This window comes from Pipistrellus kuhlii, unplaced genomic scaffold (assembly GCF_014108245.1).
Source record: "Pipistrellus kuhlii isolate mPipKuh1 unplaced genomic scaffold, mPipKuh1.p scaffold_m20_p_12, whole genome shotgun sequence".
Classification (NCBI taxonomy): Eukaryota; Metazoa; Chordata; class Mammalia; order Chiroptera; family Vespertilionidae; genus Pipistrellus; species Pipistrellus kuhlii.
Genome location: NW_023425427.1, coordinates 47,746,575 through 47,760,124, shown reverse-complemented (window position 1 = coordinate 47,760,124; position 13,550 = coordinate 47,746,575). Strand labels below are relative to the sequence as shown.

Sequence of the window (13,550 nt, the reverse complement as noted above, 5' to 3'; positions counted from 1 at the left end):
TCAGGTCTCCATCTTATTTCTCAGCATTTCTTGCAAGGCTCTTGTTGAGGAGAAGGACCTCAGGATTTCCACTCTGACAACTTCCCAGGCGCAGTCACTGTATTCCTTCTCCTTCAGGTAGAGACGGATGCCCTGGAAGTACCTCTTCAAGGCCAGGGTGGGGCCCTGCATGGCCAGGGCAGGTCCCTCTTCTCCCATCTCCTGTGCCCAACAGGTGTCCAGGTCTTCCAGCTGCCGATGGAGTCCTGTGCGCAGCTGGTCCACGAGGGTCGTGTTCCATGGGACAGAGGAGTTCTCTGTGGCCAGGAGGTCGGAGATCTGCTGGAGCATCTGGTGGAGCACAGAGGGGGCCTGGGCCTTCTGGACCTGGCTGCCATCCACCGCTGCCCGGGGGAATCGGAAGTGCTGTCTGTCCTTCAGGCATAAGAGAGGGGAGATGGTGCTCATTTGGCTCAGAAGCACTAAGTTCTCCCTGCTGAGCAGGACGTGGTCCTCAAGCAGGTCACAGCCCAGAGCTCCAGCGGGGCCAGAGCTGAGCAGCACCAGGGCCGTAAGCAGAGAGAGCAGGAGGGCCATGGGCAAAGGGGGGGCTGCTGGGCTGGCTGAGCTGGGCGTCTGGTGAACAACCTTGGGCCAAGACATCTCCAATGACCTTCTTTCTAGGCAGGGCCCTTAAATAGGGAACACCACAATTTTCATTTTCTAAACATTTCCCCTTTCTCTTCCTTTTTTTTGTTTTCATTTAATTTAAGTATTCTAAGATGATGTCATCAATCTATACTACTGAATTTCACCATACACTTCACTTGTGCCATACAAGTGGATATTTAATAGTCAAATAAGATATGTCTTTGTCCTAAAGTCGAAGTGTAGGTAGGTGTGTAAATACTCACAAAGGTACATGCTCACGTATATAAATATACTGCATCAGTATTGCTCTCCTTTGTATTAGAAATAAAAGTTTGCCTTGACTCTGGGCAACATGGGCGTCACCTCTTCTCTGTGGGTTTGTGTATTTTGTCAGGTACTCACCAGACCATGGTTGGTAAATAAACTCTTTAGAACCAAGGACTGGGTTTTGGTTACTGTTTTATGCATAACTGGTATGAGGTTTTCAGTGATTGCATTTCGGGGATGTCTCTCTTCTAGAACCCATTCCTGCAGGGCCATTTGGTTATGCTTCATGTGGGCCACTAGGTCAGGACTTCTGTGGACATTGCCATTTTCTTCCAGCATTTGTAACTGGTTGTTAGTGATTCTCAGGCTGTACCAATATGCCCAGCAGGAATTGGGATTCCTTGCTGGTGGGTGTAGGTGTGAAGATTCTCATAACAAGATAGTAATATTTTCTCAGCACCACAGATGATATCAACTCTAGTAACCCTTGTCCTCTGGAGTGACAGTGTCCTCAGCCCAAACTCGCCTGGAGTCACCCCCTAAGGCAGGCTCACCCCATCCTGAGGTCTTTAGAATCCTGTCTGTTAGTGGCACTTGTGTCTTTGTGGCAAAAGAACCAGTCAGGCCCTAAGGGTTTGGCTCAGTAGATAGAGCATGGGCCCTCCCATCTGAGGGGTGGCACGTTCCATTCTGGACAAGGGCATTTACCTTTGTTACCATTAAGGGGCGGGCAGGAGGCAGCTGATCGGTGTTTCTCTATTGATATTTCTAACTCTCTTTCCCTCTCCTTACCTCTCTTTAAAAAGCAATATATATATATACGTGTGTGTGTATGTGTGTGTGTGTATGTATATGTATATGTATATGTATATGTATATGTATATGTATATATGTATGTATGTATATTAAAAAAAAGAACCTGTCACGATCCTCACCCTTCCCCCAGGAGTGTTTGTGTGAAGGACCCTTGTCCTCTGTAATGACCTCCTCCTGAGCCAGGACCCAGGTGTCAGTGGTGCCCACAGCCCTAAACGCTGATAGCGAACGGTTGTTTTGTCTAAGTAGATGGAGGCATTACTTATGCAATTGCAATCATTTATCTTCAGTGGGCTTTTCTGTCCCCTCCTCTATTGATGGGCACTTGGGCTGTTTCCAGATCTGAGCTATTATAAATTCTGCCACTATGAACACAGGAGTGCATAAACTCTTCCTGATTGGCATTTCGGGTTTCTCTTAGGATATATTCTTAGACGTGGTATCTCTGGGTCAAATGGCATTTCCATTTTTAATTTTTTTTGGTGTGTATATGTGGAAACTCTACACTATTTTTCATAATGGTTGTACGAATCTGCATTCCCAGCAGCAGTGTATTAAAGTTCTGTTTTTCCACATCCTCCTCAGTTCTTGTCATTTGTTGATAGTAGCTATTTTGACAGATGTGGGGTGATATCTCATTGTTGTTTTAATTTGCATCTCTCTGATAATCAGTGACTTTGAGCATCTTTTCATATGTCTCTTGGCCTTCTGTATGTCCTGTTTGGGAAAGTGTATATTTAGGTGTTTTGCCCATATTTTAATTAGATTGTGTGTCTTCCTTAGTTAAATTGTATGAGTTCCCTATAGATTTTGGATAGTAACCCTTTATCAGATGTATCATGGGCAAATATGTTCCCCCACACACTGGATTCCCTTTTTATTTTTTGATGGTTTCTTTTGCTGTGCAGAGCTCCTTATTCTGATGTAGTCGCATTTGTTTATTTACTCCTTATTGTCCTTTGCTCTTGAAGTTGTAGCCACAAACATATTGCTTTGAGAGGTGTCAGAGGTTTTGCTGCCTATAGTTTCTTCTAGGATTTTTATGGTTATTTACGTTTCACATTTAAATCTTTTATCCATTTTGAGTTTATTTTGTGTATAGTGTGAGTTGGTGGTCCAGTTTCCTTTTTTGTTTTGCTAGTGTGGTTTTTATTGTTTAAGTCTCTACTTAAATTATGGAACACATTATGCTCAAAACATCTGAGGTGGGCACAGGAGATTCAATGATGACGTCTCTTAATGGAAATTTGTAGGACAGAAGTTGGTGACATTCAGTTGCTCATTCAGTCTGTGCGTTTCTATTGGGCGACTCTGTTCCTCTCTCTCAGTCTCAGGATGCAGGGCAGTGAGGCTCAGGCTGCTAAGTCAGGGCGAAACAGCCTTCTTCCCTTAATTATGCATGGTGCTTCATTTTACATGTAAATAACCACATAGTCATTACAATTGTTTCCTTGGCATACTCTTTCTTGCTCCTCTGTCATTATTATTTTTTAAATATATATATATATATATATATATATATATATATATATATATACTTTTTAAATTAAATTTTAAAAATAAATTTGTATTGATTTTACAGAGGACTGGTGAGGAAGAGAGAGACAGAAATATGAATAATGAGAGAGAATCATTGATGGGCTGGCTTTTGCATGCCCCCTACTGGGCATGGAGCCCTGGCAAGTGCCCTGACCAGGAATCAAACCATGACTTGCTGGTACATAGGTTGATGCTCAACCACTGAGACTGCCCAGCCGGCCATCAGACCTTACTTCCTACTTCACTGTGTGGTCAATACAAATGATGAGAAGTAAAGAAAGACAAAGGCACTTCACATTTTCCTCTATAATTATCATGATGTTAGACTTTTTATTTCTCATTTCAACTTTCCCAGAAAGCAAAATCGAGAGTTGTTTGTGGGCAAAAATGAAAGAAATAGAATTCTGCGTGTCATAGAAGAGAAAGAAGGGAAGTGACTTCTGATGACAAGACGACAAGGTATAAGTTGGCAGAATTGGCTGCAGCCACATGGGGTGCCTGGTGCTGAGGCAGAGGGAGGATGGAGCCAGCCCTGAGCTACACCAATGCAGAGATGGGCTGCCTCTGCCAGAGGCCCAAAGAACAGGGCCTCCTGGGCCAGTGACCAGCCGGGTCACTATCCGGTCATTTAATGCTCATGGGATCAGCTCTGAAGACGGAACCAACTCTCAGAAGACTGGGACCATGACACCCCCTGTTGGAGCAGGACCCTCCCTGCTGCCTAGTGGATATTAACCTGATGTACCTGCTTCATCTGGTTAATAAATCCCCTCAGCTGCTGGAAGATTGCCTTGAGAATGTGGATTTGAGAGAAATGGAATTGATGATCTAAGAGTCTGTCCTTACTTGAAATAATAATTATATTGATATTTTAAATGATAATGAAATTTTATTGCATGCTAACTATGGAACAACCACTGTTCTAAGATCTTTGAAATGGTGAATTCAACCTTCTCCATATCCCTATTTGCATTAAACTTGTGTATATCACTATTTTGCAGTATAAATCTGGAGCGAAGAATTATCTGGAAGGTACTAAGAATCCAAGGTCAAACCCTGAGACACTAGGTAGTCTGAAAGAGCCTGTTAAAAGGAGCCAAGGATAGAATTGGACGTGGGATTTATGAATTAAGGAGGGGCCACGCCATTATAGCTCTGAGCAGGGAGAGAGGGATAATAATGGATTCAAAGTTCCACTTCAAATGCCAGTGGATTTGTGTCTATTGTTCTGTGTGACATCACCAGTGTGGTCTGAGTACACAGAACTGACTGACTCTAAGTTCTAAGGAAAAGAAGACGACATTTCTTTTACATAGTTTTAAAGAGTAGAATTTTCTGACAATCAAAACAAGTGTGTCACTGGCTCTGAAGTAACTGTGGTCCCTCCAATTCCCAGCAGGCTGCTGTGGGGTCAGAGTCCCCTGTGCTGAGGACACTGCTGTTGGCCCTATCTCTGTGGGAGAGCTCTGCTCTCAGCATCCACTTCAACCTTCTCCCCCTGGATCCAGAATGATCTGCAGAAACAGGTGACTCAGTGCAGGCCCTTCCCCTTGTTCTCCTCCTGAGGACCTGCCTGTTCCAGTCCAGGCTTTACCTGTCTCTGTTCTGCCCAGTTCTCAAGCCCCTGCTGACTTCCATCTCCTTCCTGCCCCTAGGTGTGCTCTGTCTATTTTTGAGCAGATGAGAGTCCTGCATGATGCAGCCTCCTCCTGGTGGAATCAGAGGGGGGACCGCCTAAGAGGCATGATAAGCTCCTGGATTCTGTCCCAAGTCGTGTGTGGACCTGGCTCCATGCCTTGACTGCGTTTCTGTGTGAGACTGCAATCAGGGTCTGGACAGCTGCAGCCCAGGAGTCAGCTGGCAGGGAGGGTGGAGCCTTGGCCACCTTTTTTTTTTTTTTTTTTTTAAATAAATTTTTATTGTTCATATTATTACAAATGTTCCTTCCCCCCCCCTTCTTACCCCACCCTCTGCCCTTTCCCCACCCCCCATTGTCCTCATCCATAGGTGCACAGTTTATGTTCAGTCTCTTCCCACATCCCCCTCTCCCCTTTTCCCCAAGAGCCTTGGCCACCTTTACTCTCTGGCCCTTGACTCTGGAAACCCTCAGCTGCTTCCACCTGGTGCTGCACCCCGATCCCTCACAGCACATCCCTCAGTGTTAATTGTGTATCCTCCTACTTTGCCAAATTCACTTATGAAACCTAGCATTTTCTTGTGGAGTCTGTATGGTTTCCTATGTACAATATCATGTCATCTTCAGATAATGACAGTTTCAATTCCTCCTTTCAAAAAAAAAACACAAAACCCTCCACAACTCTAGGATATGAAACAGGCTGTGGCTAAAGAGATTTTCAAGGCAAGGTGACCAGAAGGAACCAAATCATTAAACATTTGCATCGCAATAGTATCATGAAAAGTGACAAAAAATATAGTTACAATGAAAATAAAATCAACCAAAGAGTCCAAGAGGTCATCATATTTGAATGTTGTTTGTGAATCACAGTCAGAGCCAGGTGAGTAAAAAAGATAGTGTTCTTTGTAGTCCTGAGCCTATGTGCTGTCCACCCTCACACCATGTGGTGGAGGAAGAAAGAAATGCAAGGGTTTGGCATGTCAATTAGAGCCCGTTAAGCCATCAATGGGAGAGAAACAATCTGAAGACTGTGTCTATAACCTGAAGCAGAGATTTGAGAGATCCCTGCCTCTGAGCAATTCACACACATTTCCTGACTAACCTCCTCAGCCTTAATGCCTAGCTATTCTACATACAGAATATAAAATATCATCAGAGGGATTTTAGTAACTCATGTTTTCTTCTTGCGGATGTACACATGTCATGATTGATGTGAGGAAACGACACGTCTATGGGAAATGCTGATGCAAAGTCATACAGAGGAAGTCGGACTTAAGGGAGATTCTCCTGTGCAAAATATTTTCATCTTGGAACTATAACATGGGGACGGTTAAATCTTTTGAGAAATATCTTCTCCCTAAAAAAAAAAAATGATGTGGAAGGTACATTTTGGACTCGGTTTCATTCTTCAGTCTTATGAAGGAATTGTCCCAGACTATGGCACTCATTGCAATTTTGTTGTCCCTGCATCCCAAAGAGCCAGCGATTTCCGCCATGTTGAAGCTGTCTACACTGTGGATGAAATAGCAATTTAACCAAATAATGTTAAATGACAGAAGAATGCTTGGCGTCTCAGTCTCCTCTAGGACCTGCAGGGAGATTGCAGAAACAGTGTGATAAAGGGAGAGATTAGGCAAGCAAATGATAACAGCACAAAATCTCTGAAATGGTGTTATCTGTATTCATTAGAGTTATGATAAAGGATATATGTGATATTAACATGGTGGTAAGAACTTTCCAATAAATAGTTCTAGGATGACTAGCTAGCCATCTAAGAAGAAATCAATCTCAAATCTCCTCGCATACCAAAGGCCTTAAAAGTGTCTTGATGGGGGAAAAAGAAATGACAGAAAGATTAGATTTTTGAAAGAGAGAGGAGACTCAGAGGAGCAGTATAAGTTCATAAGAGGTAGCTAATTTACAAAAGAAACTGCTGGTTATTTAAAAATGTATACAACAAACAAGAATAATAAATTAAAATAAATTTGTATACAAATGTCTAACTTCTGACGAAACCGGTTTGGCTCAGTGAATAGGGTCCGGGTTTGATTCCTGTCAAGGGCATGTACCTTGGTTGTAGGTTGTAGGCATGTACCCAGTGGGGGGTGTGCAGGAGGCAGCTGATCGATGATTCTCTTTCATCGATGTTTCTAACTCTCTATCCCTCTCTCTTCCTCTCTGTAAACAATCAATAAAGTATCTTTAAAAAAAATTGTCTATCTTCTGTTTATGAAGCAGGACGTGGTCACAGAGACTTTCCTAGCACTGTGGCTGAATGGCACCTGATCTCAGGATTTCCTCACCAACAATATAAGGAAAATCAAGTTAAAAATTAAGTAAAAATTAAGCAACCATTAAACACTGGGAGAGAAAATATTTGAAAAACGTTAAGCAGTGTGACAGTTAATTTTATGTGTCAGCTTAGCCAGGCCACAGTAACCAGATATTTCATCAAAAATTATCCTAGGTGTTTCTGGGAAGGTGTGTTTAACCTGAGGATACAGGCATTTACCATGTGGATGAGTGGATTTGAGGAAAGCAGTTGCCCTCCATTCTGTGGGTGGGCCCCATCCTATCAGTAGAAGGCCTTAGCAGAAAAACACTGAGCTCCCACAATCAGAGAAGTTCTGCCTGCAGACTGCCTCTGAACTTGACATGCAACTCTTTCTAGGGTTCCCAACCTCTTGGCTCTGTTTTTGGAAAATACTGATTCCTACAGTCTGGGAAACACGTGTTTCCAAGTATTGGCTGTCTCCTAAGTTTTTCTGCCTGGTGGAGGGGAGGACAAGACAACAAGGCACAGGAGTCTGTGGAAATTGCACTGAGGCCTGAGTAACACCGAACTGCAGAGCAGGGAATCCAAATGTTGAGTGTGTTCCCTAAGGAAGAGAGGAGAGATCCCTCCCCAATGGCAGGCCCTCCTGCTACCTTAGCAATTCATGCCTCCTTCCCGATGAAATGCCTTAATAACAATATTGTCCTGATTATAATAATTCATTTCAAATTATACCAAAACGGATCCATTGGAATAAATAAAATGTCACTAGCTCTCAGGTTACAACGAGACTATTCATTCACAGTCTTTATCTTGTATCAACTTTCTCTCTTCTGCTTCCTAGATAAAAATTCTAGGTAAATTTTTTACTAATGAGTGAAAGGATATCAAACTCACAATTGAAAGATATTCAAAGAGAATATTGTTCTGTTTAATAATAGCTGAAAAACTAGTAATAGTTGATGTTTGCCTAGCCGGTGTGGTTCAGTGGTTGAGCATCAACCCTTAAACCAGCAGGTCAAGGTCCGATTCACAGTCAGGGCACAGGTTGTGGGATTGATCTTCGATAGAATCTAAAGGTCCATGAAGCTGGGAACTCTAACCAGTGACATCCAAGCATTCTCCTGCAGGTTTTAATTTCTGCAATCACTTTCAGTGTTGTTCTTGATGATGATTAACAAGAACATTGGTGGTTGTTGGTTTTTTTCACCAAAAAAATACTTAGTGCAAATAGAGTAAAGATAAAGAAATAGGACATACCTCCTCTAACACTTGCCTCCCAAAAGATTAAGCAGATAAAAAAAATTATGTCATAAAATTGTTTATTTAAGAAAGCAGATCATGTACCTCTCTCTAAACATCATTTTGTAAATTCATGATGTATGAAGTATTTTTATAATAACCCCTTTGTTTGGGTGTCAGGCATTTCTCAGGTGGTGCAGAAATGTGAGTGGAGATTGTTTGGGGATCAGCAAACGATGCAGTTGAAGGGAGAGAGTCATCAGGATAAATTTCTTGAGCATTTATTGTTGACTTTCCCTTGAGTATTGCTACAGGACTGAAAGGTAGACTGTCACCTCCACTCTGAGGACCTCCCAGGCACAGATGCTGTAGTTCTTCCCTCTCAGGTAGTTATGGATTCTTTGGAAATACTTCCGCAGGAGAATTCCCACCTTGGGACAAGCCCGATCTTCTCCTTCCCTTTCCTCCAGGTGCTCCAGGTGCTCCTCCAGGTGCTCCAGGTGCTCCAGGCCTTGGTGGAGGCTGGAGAGGAGCTGGGAGAGGAGGGTGTGGTCCCATGCAGCAAGGCTGCTCTGTGCGCTGAAGAGGGTGAACATCTGCAGGAGCATCTGATGGTGCAGACAGGTGCGTTGTGTCCTGTGCATCTGGGGGACTGTTCCCCTATTCCAGGGAAATTTGAAGTGGTTTCTGTCACCCAGGCATAAGTGAGGGGGGGTCCTTTGCAGTTGCCTCAAAAGATTGAAGACTCTCAGGTTGTCTCCTCTCTGGATCCAAATTACGCCCCCTTCCAGAGAGCCAGCAGGGCTGGAGCAGAGCATGGCCCCTGCCACCAGCCACAGAGAGATGAGGGCTATTGAGGATTCCTGTGGTCCGGAGGACCACTGCCAGGGGGAGTGCAGGCACCATTAGCAGTGACTTCCCTTCTGGAGATTCTGGAAAGCGCTGCTCCCCAGCTGGCCAGAATCAATCAGTTGGCTTTTTCTCCTGCTGCCTTTTGAGAAAAGCTGCCTGTTGGAAAAGGTTGTGCGTTTTTGGAAAGGATGTGTTTTAGGACACACTGCCATTTGGGCAGGGCTGCATTTTGAGAAAAGGTGGGTTTGGGGAGGGGCTTCCTCTGGGGAAGGGCTGGGTTTGGGCAGGGCTGCATTTTGAGAAAAGGTGGGTTTGGGGAAGGGCTTCCTCTGGGGAAGGGCTGGGTTTGGGAAGGGCTGCGTTTCGGTAAAGTCTTTGGTAGGGAGTAGGTAGGCTGCACATGGACAGAGGCTTCTTTTTCAGTAAGGCTGCGTTTTGGTAAAGGATGCGTTTGGGAAGGTCCGTGTTTTAGAAGGAGCTGCACTCGGAGGCAGTTTGCTGTGGAAAAGGCTGTCACAGGGAGAGGCTGCGTTCTGGAAAGGGCTGCGTTTTGGTCCAGTCTGAGTGATGGGAAGGGCTGCCTGTTGGGAACGGGATCTTTGGGGGGAAAGCTGCCTTCACAGAAAGGCTGCCTTTGGGAGGCGCTGCATTTTGAAAAAGCGTGCATTGGGGAAAGGCGGCATTTGGGGGGAAAGGCTGGGTCTCGCTCTAGGAAGGGCGCACTGGGAGGAAGGGCCTGTTTAGAGAAAGACTGCATTTTGCTAAAGTCTTTGGTAAGGGAGCGGCTGCCTGTGGAGAAAGGCTCCTTTTTGAGAAAGGCTGAGTCCAGGGAAGGGCTGCGTCTGGAGATGGTCCCTGTTTCAGAAAGGGCGGCTCTGGCGGAAGTTTGCCTGCCGAAGAGGCTGGCTGTGGGACCCCCTGCCCTGGGGGAGGGGATGCGTTGAGGAAAAGGCTGTGATGGCTTCAGAGATACATTTAGAGAAAGAAAGCCTGCTGCCTCCCGCACCCTTGGGAAGAGGGGACTGGAGTGCCCAGAGCATGTGGCCACACATGCTGAATGTGGCAAAGTGCCAGAGGAGCAGGAGCCACCGTGACCATGGAGCCCTGTTTACCAACAGCCACTCAGAGGAGTTCTCTGGTCAGGAGTGCTGGCTTTGCGCTCTGACAGGAAGGAAAAGGAAAGTTCCCTGGTGGCCACAGCCTGGGAAGTGCCCTGGGATCAGGTACAAGAGCCAGCGAGAACTTCACTGGCCAATGTCTCTAACCAAACCTCATCCTGAAGAATCTACCCATTGAAAAAAAACAAAAAACAGAGATAATGTCCAATTTGGAAACAGCAAATAGCCCTTCTGGCCCCCAAACCACCACCCTCCCCAAAATGAAACACACAAACCATTATGTCATGAAACTGTTTATTCAAGAAAGCAGATCACCAGCATTCTAAACACACTTTTTGTAAATCCATGATGTACAAGGTATTTTTTTTAAAATAACCCCTTGATTTTGGAGTCAGGCATTTCTCAGCTGGTGCAGAAATGTGATTGGAGATCGTTTTGGGGCTCAGCAAAGGATGCGATTGAAAAGAGAGAGCCAGTCACCATAGAACGTAATTCTGAGTGTGCTGACTTTCCTTTGAGGATTGGTACAGGATTGCAATGCGAAGTGTCATTTCCACTCTGACCACCTCCCAGGCACAGGCGCTGTAGTTCTTCCCTCTCAGGTAGCTATGGATTCTTTGGAAATACTTCCGCAGGAGAATTCCCACCTTGGGACATGCCTGATCTTCTTCTTCCCTTTCCTCCAAGTGCTCCAGGGGCTCCAGGGGCTCCAGATGCTCCAGGGGCTCCAGGGGCTCCAGATGCTCCAGGGGCTCCAGGGGCTCCAGATGCTCCAGGGGCTCCAGGGGATCCAGATGCTCCAGGGGCTCCAGGGGCTCCAGATGCTCCAGGGGCTCCAGATGCTCCAGGGGCTCCAGGGGCTCCAGATGCTCCAGAGGCTCCAGGTGCTCCAGGGGCTCCAGATGCTCCAGGGGCTCCAGGGGCTCCAGATGCTCCAGGGGCTCCAGGGGCTCCAGATGCTCCAGAGGCTCCAGGGGCTCCAGATGCTCCAGGGGCTCCAGGGGCTCCAGATGCTCCAGAGGCTCCAGGTGCTCCAGGTGCTCCAGGGGCTCCAGGGGCTCCAGGGGCTCCAGATGCTCCAGGGGCTCCAGGGGCTCCAGGTGCTCTAGGTGCTCCAGGGGCTCCAGATGCTCCAGGGGCTCCAGGGGCTCCAGATGCTCCAGGGGCTCCAGGGGCTCCAGATGCTCCAGGGGCTCCAGGTGCTCCAGGGGCTCCAGGGGCTCCAGGTGCTCCAGGGGCTCCAGGGGCTCCAGGGGCTCCAGGGGCTCCAGGTGCTCCAGGGGCTCCAGGGGCTCCAGGGGCTCCAGATGCTCCAGGGGCTCCAGGGGCTCCAGATGCTCCAGGGGCTCCAGGGGCTCCAGATGCTCCAGGGGCTCCAGGGGCTCCAGAGGCTCCAGGTGCTCCAGGTGCTCCAGGAGCTCCAGGGGCTCCAGGTGCTCCAGGGGCTCCAGGGGCTCCAGGGGCTCCAGATGCTCCAGGGGCTGCAGGTGCTCCAGGTGCTCCAGGGGCTCCAGGGGCTCCAGGGGCTCCAGATGCTCCAGGGGCTCCAGGGGCTCCAGGGGCTCCAGGGGCTCCAGATGCTCCAGGGGCTCCAGATGCTCCAGGGGCTCCAGGGGCTCCAGGGGCTCCAGGGGCTCCAGATGCTCCAGGGGCTCCAGATGCTCCAGATGCTCCAGGGGCTCCAGGTGCTCCAGGGGCTCCAGGGGCTCCAGATGCTCCAGGGGCTCCAGGGGCTCCAGGGGCTCCAGGTGCTCCAGGGGCTCCAGGGGCTCCAGGTGCTCCAGGGGCTCCAGGGGCTCCAGGGGCTCCAGATGCTCCAGGGGCTGCAGGTGCTCCAGATGCTCCAGGGGCTCCAGGGGCTCCAGATGCTCCAGGGGCTCCAGGGGCTCCAGGGGCTCCAGGGGCTCCAGGTGCTCCAGGGGCTCCAGGGGCTCCAGATGCTCCAGGGCTCCAGGGGCTCCAGGGGCTCCAGGGGCTCCAGATGCTCCAGATGCTCCAGATGCTCCAGGGGCTCCAGATGCTCCAGATGCTCCAGGGGCTCCAGGGGCTCCAGGGGCTCCAGGGGCTCCAGGGGCTCCAGATGCTCCAGGGGCTCCAGGGGCTCCAGATGCTCCAGGGGCTCCAGGGGCTCCAGATGCTCCAGGGGCTCCAGGGGCTCCAGATGCTCCAGGGGCTCCAGGGGCTCCAGATGCTCCAGGGGCGCCAGGGGCTCCAGGGGCTCCAGGGGCTCCATGGGCTCCAGGGGCTCCAGATGCTCCAGGGGCTCCAGGGGCTCCAGGGGCTCCAGGGGCTCCAGGGGCTCCAGATGCTCCAGGGGCTCCAGATGCTCCAGGGGCTCCAGGGGCTCCAGGGGCTCCAGATGCTCCAGGGGCTCCAGGGGCTCCAGGGGCTCCAGATGCTCCAGGGGCTCCAGGGGCTCCAGGGGCTCCAGGGGCTCCAGATGCTCCAGGGGCTCCAGGGGCTCCAGGGGCTCCAGGGGCTCCAGGGGCTCCAGATGCTCCAGAGGCTCCAGGTGTTCCAGATGTTCCAGGGGCTCCAGGGGCTCCAGATGCTCCAGGGGCTCCAGGTGCTCCAGATGCTCCAGGGGCTCCAGGGGCTCCAGGGGCTCCAGGGGCTCCAGATGCTCCAGGGGCTCCAGGGGCTCCAGGGGCTACAGGTGCTCCAGATGCTCCAGATGCTCCAGGGGCTCCAGATGCTCCAGGGGCTCCAGGGGCTACAGGTGCTCCAGATGCTCCAGATGCTCCAGGGGCTCCAGGGGCTCCAGATGCTCCAGGGGCTCAAGGGGCTCCAGGTGCTCCAGATGCTCCAGGGGCTCCAGGGGCTCCAGATGCTCCAGGGGCTCCAGGGGCTCCAGGGGCTCCAGATGCTCCAGGGGCTCCAGTGGCTCCAGGTGCTCCAAGGGCTCCAGGGGCTCCAGATGCTCCAAGGGCTCCAGGTGCTCCAGATGCTCCAGATGCTCCAGGTGCTCCAGGGGCTCCAGGGGCTCCAGGTGCTCCAGGCCATAATGAAGGCTGGAGAGGAGCTGGGAGAGGAGCGTGTGGTCCCATGCAGCAAGGCTGCGCTGTGCACTGAAGAGGGTGAACATCTGCAGAATCATTGGATGGTGCAGACAGGTGCATTGACTGTCCCCCTATTCCAAGGAAATTTTATGTTGTTTCTGTCACCCAGGCATAAG

General features: G+C 49.2%; 2 protein-coding genes across 2 annotated transcripts in view; one reads left to right on the top strand and one right to left on the bottom strand.

The window, feature by feature from the left end:
- Positions 1 to 577, bottom strand: LOC118716629 (interferon omega-2-like). Its single transcript, XM_036434183.1, has one exon. The coding sequence runs from the start codon at positions 574 to 576 to the stop codon at positions 1 to 3; it is 576 nt and encodes a 191-aa protein (XP_036290076.1). The 5' UTR covers position 577.
- Positions 578 to 8,797: 8,220 nt separating this feature from the next.
- Positions 8,798 to 13,550, top strand: part of LOC123652173 — a 45,573-nt gene continuing 40,820 nt past the window's right edge. Inside the window, exon 1 of the mRNA XM_045580296.1 lies at positions 8,798 to 9,029. Coding sequence (XP_045436252.1) covers positions 8,798 to 9,029 — 232 coding nt within the window. The remainder of the gene's footprint in view (positions 9,030 to 13,550) is intronic.

Bases quoted from the DNA above. Each gene is read 5' to 3' on its own strand.
- LOC118716629 (XM_036434183.1), bottom strand. From the start codon at position 576: ATGGCCCTCCTGCTCTCTCTGCTTACGGCCCTGGTGCTGCTCAGCTCT.